Here is a 9,453-nt window from a genome sequence, read left to right on the forward strand (position 1 = left end):
TCATATTTTGTATGTTGTATACTACATAGGATAAATAATACAAAAGACAATTTTGGTTACATGACACATGTAAAATAATATTTTAATAATAAATTATTATATTATACATTTCGTTTTATTCTATAAAAGCTATACACAATACATTTGTACTTAGCAAGGCAAATTTAATATAAAAATAGGGAAGCGATCACGTTTGCGATAAGTTCATAATGTTCGGCGAACTCAACGTATCACTAGAGAGTAATTCGACTTTTTGACCCGTCAAAATATAATTATCGATCGACGAGTCGTTCAAGATCGTATCGTCGATTTCCATTTCGGAATTATCAGCGATTGATAGCATTTCTTCGTTGTTCAATACCACATGGCCATTGTCATTTTCTATCACCGGGTAATCGACAGCCAGTTCGTACTCTTCATTTTCGCGCAGAATGTTCATTTCTTTGGCAATAGATTTCAAAACGTTTATCTCTAAATTGACAGGTACCATTTCTGTTTCATCGCCGTTAACGTGCGAGACATAAGCTTGTAGAGTATTTCGACCCGGTTTATCCGGAACTTTCTTAACTAATATAACCATAGAGCCAGGTTCCACATTTTGCGGCAATTCTTCCATACAATCATCTGTGGTGGTGGTGTTTTGTGGACTATTTTTATCAGGTACTGCACTTTTTCTAATTTCACCAACTGCATTTTCATTCTCGACTTTCGACCTTTTCCGCTTTTTCTTCGGCTCCTCATCGGCTGCCTTTTCCGGGCACTCCAAAGTCCGAAAAGCAGCACCTAAAATATTCAACACATCTAAATTTATAAATAAACTTACATAAATATATACCAGACATGATCCGTGGAAATTTCTTGCACACAGCCATTCTTCGGTGTGTGAGCGATAGAAATGGAGAAATTTCCATGACTGCCTGATATACAATACAAATGCATACACATCTATGTACACATCAAACTTACTGGACTTTCGATAGTTGTTAGGTTTTGTTTGAATTTTTTCTTTTATTGTTTCTTTGGTCTTCTTTAAAAGATCCTCCTGTTCCTTTTTAAGCTCCGCCTCTAACTCACTAATATCAAAATTCAACGGATTCATTAAAGCTCTATCAACCAAAGCAATGTTATGCCGCTCCTCCTTTTTGAACTGTAATTTAATTAAAATTTTATTGAATATAATCGTAAACACTATCAAAGCATGATATTATTGCGAATGACAGTTTATATCAAATACCAGGCCTGATCCTAAATGAAAACATATAGTAAATCAGATGACACATTTCGTTCGCAGATGTTTCGCTCACCGACAACTCGCTCACGGCATTTCGCAAAAAGCCATCTCGCTGACTGACACTTTGTTCACCGATATCTCGCTCACTGACACAACAACTCGCTCATGACCATTGGTTCACAGATATTTAGTTCACGGGTATTTCGTTCATAAATATAAAATAACTAGTTTGCAGAGCTCGTAAGTGAACGATGGAGGGTCGTTATCGAATAATTTTTTTCGGCTTTTTCCATAATTTCGTATCGTTTCGCTAATGTAATTTTTGAAAATCTTAGAATTAGAACCCGCTCCGAAAAGAATAAATTACTGAATGGAAATCGACGGATTGCAAAATTATTTAAAGCTCATTTTGTTGTTAAATAATTTAAAAAGATTTATTTTTAATATCTATTGCTATTATAGATGTAAACATGATTATAGATGTAAACATGATTCGTATAACGAATCATGTTTACATCTATTACGGTCATCCAGCTCTTATCTGTTCATTTGATAATATTTTGTATGTATGTACATATACATATGCAAGTACATATTATGTACACTTGCAAGTTTCTTTAACATAAACAATTTATCATTAATACATATTTTTAATAATTCGTGCGTAAATTTTATGACCATCATGATTGAATCATATAAAAACTGTTGACAATATCTTAAGAAGTGCAGCAACAACAAGGAGTTGGCTATTATTCTTTTTCATTTTCAAACCTCAATTAGTTATCGAGTTATTTGTATATATTTGAATCAAGAGTTTTTTCGGCGTTGAAATTCACGTAAAATCTGAAAAAATTGGTCACCATACCTCCAGATTCGCGCTGAAGAAATTGTTTTTATAAATTTTTGTTCAATCTAATATATAATTTCGAAAGAGACTTTGTATGTATGTAACTGTCGTTGGTCCATAAAATCCGGGACGTTAAATTTAATAAAAATGAATATTCAAATAAATTTAAATAACATAAATCTATTTAATTAATATAAATCTATTCAAATAAATTTAAATAAAATAAATCTATTCGAATAAATTTAATGAAATGTTTACTATTCGATTAGCCATGTTTAAGCGGTTCATTTAAAGCCGGGTAAAACCAGTAGTAATTATATAAAAATCACAATTTTCAACAATTACTATAGAACAGGAGATTCTAATGTGGATACCTTTGAAATTGCTTAAAAAAGCCAATTTTTTCACCAATTTCCTTCGCGAATCGCAAATGATATAATAATTTAATTATGGAAAAAGCCAAAAAAAAATTATTCGAGCTCCGCAAACGAGTTATTTTATATTTGTGAACGAAACGTCTGTGAACAAAATATCCGTGAACGAAATGGCTGTGAATGACAGGTCTGTGTACCAACGGTCACGAACGAATAGTCAGTGAGCGAGGTGTCAGTGAACGAAGTGTCGGCAAGCAAGATGGCAGTGTACGAAATGCCGTGACCGAGATGTCGGTGAGCAAAACATACGTGAACGAGATGTAAATTGGACCCAACACGCTACATCTAATGGCTTGAACACAGATTTACTACATTTTTACTAATCTTTAGGAGCATGTAAGCCTGCCTTAACCGCCAATATCACTATTGTGACAGCCTCGGCATAAGTCATTATAAAATAAAAATACATTAATATTACTTTCACTTTTAAGTCTTTTCTTGTTCTTCCGGGAAAAAGACATAGCATTAAAGCGAAGTCAGTTCCAATAGTATTTAAGGCTTTGTAGAAACGAAGTGTCTCAGCATCGGTCCAATCATGAGTCCGTGAAGTACGGCGATATAATCCACTGCCCGAACCATAACCATTTTCATACACTACTGATAATTTTGAAATTTCTGTTCGACTTTTAACAGTATCTGTCGTTTCAATTACCTATAAAATTTAATCATATTGTATTTAAAAAATAAATAAAATAAAATATAACAAAAAATTAATCGAAGATAATTAGGTACACATTGGTTACATAGGCACACAAACAAATACACGGCAGTTACATGAATATGATAGGCTCGCCAAGAATCGGAGTCAATAATTTTCTTTAATACATTTAAAATAAAAGCCAGCAGCATGGCTTGGTGGTTGGGCTTTTCCCTAGCACCGAGAGGCGCCGGTTTCGATCCCGTGAGATGACCTCGATTGAAAATAATTTATTCCTAGTATATTATATGGACTTGAATATTTGTGACTCCAAGTCGATCGTTTCCACTTTTTTTAAGTTTGCCGATTTTTGTGATTTGATTGTTGAAACGGTTCCTCCATTGAACTGGCCAAAAACATCCTACTTGAGTATGATTAATGTACAATAAAATGTATGTACAAGTTTAAAATTCATAGATGTCTCGTTAATTTCGAGTTTTTTCAGTGTCTCGTAATTTAGCGACTTATGTAATAGAAATGCTGCATTGTTAACAATTGATCAGGAAAGCACATTGGGGTTTACCTGTTGGGCCATCCTGGTATATATATATATATGTAAATAAATAATTAAAAATATTTAGTCAAAATGTGTCTATTCATCAAAAAGATCACTAACCTATAGTATTACTACCAACCTTGGTTTTCCCAAATAATTTAATGTAATTATTTTATTTAAAGAGAGTATCCCCCAAAATCAGTATATTGTCCGATGAAACGCCTATCACTGGTTGCGTACTGTCACTTTACTAAAACTGTTTGCGACACCTAGAGGTCATTAACTTACATGCTGTGTATTTGTTTGTGCTAGTAAAAGTGTGTATACTTGATACTCAGTTGCGCAAATAAAGCCAATAAGTACCAATATTTGCTATTTAGAAATTTGAAAACTTTAAAAAAAGAGATATTGTTATATGGGAATTTAAATATATTATGATTTTAAGCACCAGGCTCTGCTCATCGATGACAATTTCTCCATTTGGTCCCAATTTAACTTGCGGAACTGCCATACTATTTGTCTTGTCTATATTTTCTTGTTGCACATCTTTTTTCAAATTGTTCAGAATATTAACAGATGGCTCTTCTTTAGCTTGAATAGGTTCTTTATCAAATTTTTTTAAATTATTATTCAGCTTTCTAAAACATAATATTTGTATATTTATATTACATATGTAACAAAAGAATCAAAAACAGAAAATAATTCAAAATGTTGACTCACATACCGATTATTTGGTGGATTATAATAAATTAAATCACACATAGTTAACGGGTTCTGAGGAAATCTGTTTAATACTTTTTTCTTTGCAGCAGCTCTTCTACATTCACCGGCAGCCGTTACTCGAGTTCTTGTATATAAAACAGTAAAAACCATAAACATTACAAGAAAAATACATATTTAAATATTTGGTGAAATTAAGTTTGATTTTAACCTATTTATTTTTTGTCTGGGCGTCAACGGCAAATTTACATGTAAGTGTGAATCCGATGGTAAAGAACATATGGAATCATTTCTTAATCTAACTACAGAAGTGGGTGTGGCTGTAGGTTGAATTATATTTCCAGGAATGGGCAATGCCGCAGAAGCTTCGTCGCGTTTAGTTTTTCTCAAATCATCTTCCGACTCACTGGCACTGCCCTGCAAATTTAATCAAGTGTGAAGTTTTGTCCTCAAAGTTATTTTCAATAGAAAATAAAACATGCACACCGAACCTGAAAACTATTCCTTCTCATAGCAAAGCGTGGCATAGGCTTAAGCTTAGGTCGATTCTTACTCGGCGAGGGCAAAGGTATAATTGGGTCAAAATCACATTCCGTACTTAAATCGGTCGGGTCATTGGTATCGGCGACGATGTTTTCATCAATAAATTCTTTTCTCACTGGCGATACTAAAGGAATGATTCCATCAATTGTACCATTTTTTGTTTTCTCACTTCTTGTGCTAATTCTGGGCGAATTATTCAAAATCTTAGTATCGTTTTTTATATTCTTTTCCACTTGTACATTTGAAATTCTAGGGGATTTGAGAGGTGATATATTTGGCTTAGATGCATGTTTGACTACTTCTTTTTTGTCTGGAACTTTATTTCTTTTGCTAGAATTTGGAATATTGATGGAAGGTTTCATTATCCTACGTCTGTGATTTGTTTCCTTCGATACATTACTAGATGCATCATTCTTTTCAATAGCAGCAGTATTATTTTCAAGCGGTACGGCGTTATCACAGGAAGATTCATTTTTTACATTATTCACAACTGGAGAAGAGACATTTACTGTCGGTATCTGCTCTGTGTCGAGTTGTTTTTTTTCAACATCTTTTTCTTTGGTTGCATTACTATCCGTTTTCGAATCAACTGTTCTTTTCCTTATAGGTAATGATGCCACTGCTTTAATTCGAGCACGTCTAGTAGACATAGTGGATATTTATAATCTGAAAAAATAAATTATAGTAATTTAATATTTATAATATAATTTAAAAAAAAAAAAGATCGATTATACAAATTAAAACATAACTCAATGTTAATTTACATTAGTGATAGCACCGATCATAAAATTGGTTTTAGAAAAAATATGTATGTATACAGCGTTGCGAATTTGAGAATTGATTGATTGAATAATATTAAAAAAAATAACAATATAACAGTAATCTATCAAATTTTAGATGGAATCATTTAACTTGTTGTTATGATCTTTATGTTACTTGTTATGATCTAGTGATATCTTTTCACACACAAAATAGCGCTATTATATATATACCAGATAGGTTATTCATATCGAAAACAACGTATAATTAATAATCTAGGTTTTATAAAAAATTTAAAGGGTATCCAAGTAAAAAAATAATAGTTTTCTTGGTAAAATTCATAAAATTTAATACATACTTAAACGCAGCGACGATCTGTCAAAAGCAGCACATCTGTATCTCCCATCGACTCCACGCGTTCGACACTTTCAATTTGGCCATAGCACACTATTTCTGTTCCAACGACGTTTTGACGAATTTACGAAAAATGAGAGAAGCTGCAGTTGCTGGTCATGCAATAGCCCTTGATAATTTTGATTTATGGTAAAAAACACATTTTTTTCAATTGCTATGTCAAATAAGTGATCTGTAACTGTGTTCTCTAGTTCTTAAGTATGACGATTAGAAGGCTCTTCCCAGAGACATGTATTTGTATTTATTTATTTTAATTTTTCCCCAATAATTTATAGATGTGAATGTTGAATTACTAGCTATGAGTGACTCACCAATACCCAATGTTTCCATATTTTTCTAATGTTTAGGTCATATTAAAAAGGGTAAACCAGAGAAATGTAATATTAATAGAAGTGGCTTTAGGTGTTCTTTTGTTGTCAAGTGACATTCTGTCCACGGACAGATCTAAATAATTTTAGCATCAGTCGTATTTGACGCTTGGTGCTCGACGTATGGCGACGGCGGACCGCGGCTGCGGCGACCCTGCTGTCCCGACATCTCCGGTTGCTCCTGTCAACCTGAGCGTCACGACAACACGATCGCCATACCTGAAACGAACAAATACAAGGAGTGAAAAAAGAAAAAGTTATAGGCGTTTAAACAATTAAAATCTGACATAGAGAGGGCGAGGGGGGGGGGGCGAAAAGGAAAAAAACGATCGGAACCAGAAAAATGTTTGTAGGCATATAGTACAACTGAAATGATCTCATCAGGTCACTGCGACACATATCCAGGAAAGTCATTAACGCATGGCACACGCTCGCCTCGTCAGAAGGTCGACACGTGTTTCTATACACGTGTCTGGGAAACAAAGGAAGAACACACTGAACCCATAAAAACCACGAACTACGTCCAGGCGTATGAACCCATAAAACCACGCTCGCAGCATAACTAGGGCAGCGCGAGTATCAAGAACAAAATATGTGCACACGACACACTTCAACCCAAAACGTTTATAAAGCAACGCAGCAACCTCCACCGGCAGAGTGAGCCTCTGGAGTTCAAACAGATCACTTCTCCGAAGAAACCTCTTCGTACATACAATAACCATTGTACCAATTGAACGCAAATAAACGATCCTCTTTCAAACTCAACTGAATTTCCATAGGCCAGGAAACGGTCGAAACCTTTTACTCGACCACCTGTTCTATATGTTATATTAATAGAAGTGGCTCTAGGCGTCATATTGTTGTCAAGTGACGATTGTCCACAGACAATCCTAAATAATTTTAGCATCAGTCGTATTTGACGCTTGGTGCTCGACGTACATATGTATGTCGGATGAAAACTTCTCTGTTTGTTTATATTACTCGCAAGATGGGCAAACATCGGTAAAAATTGCACAATACATTAAAAAATTCACGATAAACAACATGGAATACATTTTTATAGGTAAATTGATTCGATTGTATTCCGTGCCATGTAGCGTATTTATAGAGACGTACCGCGTAAAATTGACAACAATTATTTATTCGTAAGGGCCCCTCTATTCTTATTACATCTCTCTGCCTCTTCCAAAAAATATGATTTCATAAAAACAAAAACCTTGTAAATAACTACAAAATAGCCAATTTTTGCCCCCCCCCCTTGGAAAAAGTTGAACCTGTAAACAAGTCTTTGTAAATATTTTTGTACTCATGTAGGAATGTAGCACGACTTCTACGATCCCGAATCGTGGTCGGTAATTTCATCCACGGCCCTACAAAATACAAGCCGTACGATCGCATCATTGCGTTCCTGAACGGACATTCTCGCTTTAAATATCTTCGGAGATCACCAGTTATTGACGGGTGGCTATGTTTTGACCATTTTTTTTTAATTTATACCAGGAAGGACCCAATGTACCTTCCTGGCCAATAATTACAAACAGCATTTTTATTATACAAGTCGCTGAATTACGAAAACTCTCAAATTAACACGACATATATGAATTGTACATAAATTGTATTGTTAATTAATCATACTCAAATAGTAGTGACATAGTAGGTAGGAAGGATTTTAACCAATTTTTAATCGGGAACCGTTTCAACAATGAAATCAGAGAAAAATGGCAAACAGAAAACTGGATAGGAAACGATGGACCTGGAGTTACAAATATCCAGGTCTGACACTACAGATATACTCAGAAAAATTATTTTCAATCTAGGTCAGCTCATGGGATCGAACCCGGCGCCTCTCGGTGTTAGGCAGAAGCTTAACCACCGAGCTATGCTGCTGGCTTATGGAATCTCGGTATTTACAGGCCTATGGAGACTTGGTCGAATTATTTAGAGGATTTGTATTTATATTCAGTGGATACAAGTATTATTGTGCATATGTACGGCGAAATTGATAGTTGCTCGACTTGGGAGGAGTTTAGCCTTGGACAGGCTAAACTTCAGAGGCAATGCGTACAATGCGTAGCTTTATAGAGATGGCCGCATACGTAATGGCTAGAGCGCCGCGTCAGTAAACGAGATCTTGGTGAACAGACGGACTGAGAAAGAGATGGCCGTATACGTAATGCCTGGAGCGCGTCCTCGGTTTACGGAAAATCTGTGAACGAGTTGTCAGGTAACCTCTCCAAACAGCACTTCGGCCTAATGCGTGCGAGTGAGGGAGAAAACCGATGCTAGTTAGTGTTTTGTCCCTACGCATAGCATATATGGAATAACTAGCGACTGCTGATGAAGTGGGACACGGACAATTGGGCGGTACGCGACGATTGGGCGCCCAGGACGATCGGTCGACCAGTGTTACTCGCCACTGCGACAACTGGACGACGAGACTGGCGGGCCCTGCGTCAATTGGGCCCTGCGTCAATTGGGCGCCCGTCGCACTGGGCGATCGTCGACTGGGCGACGGCGACTGGGCGACCTGGGTGCGTGGGTTACCGCCGACTCGGCCCGCTGGTGAAGTGGTCGCCAAGCTTACGTAAACTCTGCGTTTTGCAAGGAACGACCGCGACCGTCTCCGTTATAGGAATTTCCGATGCACTGACAAATATTCTACCTACATACATATGCTTTATTTTTCGTTTCAGTTTTACCAATTTTTCGTAACAACACGAATCATACTATTAATTTTTTTCGCTATATTATATTACATTTGCTGGTATTTTATATTAAACGTACTTTTATAAATACATGTGTAGCACCTTTTCACAAAAAATAATTGTAAGATGACAAATCATATGTACCTACATATTCTCCAAAATAATATAAAAGAAAAATGATCGATTGAATCTTTCGCGCAGTGCTTTTAGTTTGTTTTCATTTGGACACACTTTTTTTT

The 9,453-nt window shown here is 35.6% G+C and overlaps 1 protein-coding gene across 1 annotated transcript; it reads right to left on the reverse strand.

Moving 5' to 3' along the window:
• Positions 1-54: 54 nt before the first annotated feature.
• Bdp1 (transcription factor TFIIIB component B'' homolog Bdp1) lies at positions 55-7,865 on the reverse strand. The gene is made up of 8 exons (XM_077431004.1): positions 6,086-7,865; positions 4,917-5,634; positions 4,637-4,842; positions 4,430-4,552; positions 4,154-4,343; positions 2,931-3,164; positions 967-1,147; positions 55-783 (listed from the first exon to the last, which is right to left on the reverse strand). The coding sequence occupies exons 2-8, from the start codon at positions 5,616-5,618 to the stop codon at positions 188-190; spliced, it is 2,232 nt and encodes a 743-aa protein (XP_077287130.1). The 5' UTR covers positions 5,619-5,634; positions 6,086-7,865; the 3' UTR covers positions 55-187.
• Between the last annotated feature and the right edge of the window lie 1,588 nt (positions 7,866-9,453).

This window comes from Arctopsyche grandis, chromosome 5 (genome assembly GCF_051622035.1).
Source record: "Arctopsyche grandis isolate Sample6627 chromosome 5, ASM5162203v2, whole genome shotgun sequence".
In the NCBI taxonomy this organism is placed as follows: domain Eukaryota; kingdom Metazoa; phylum Arthropoda; class Insecta; order Trichoptera; family Hydropsychidae; genus Arctopsyche; species Arctopsyche grandis.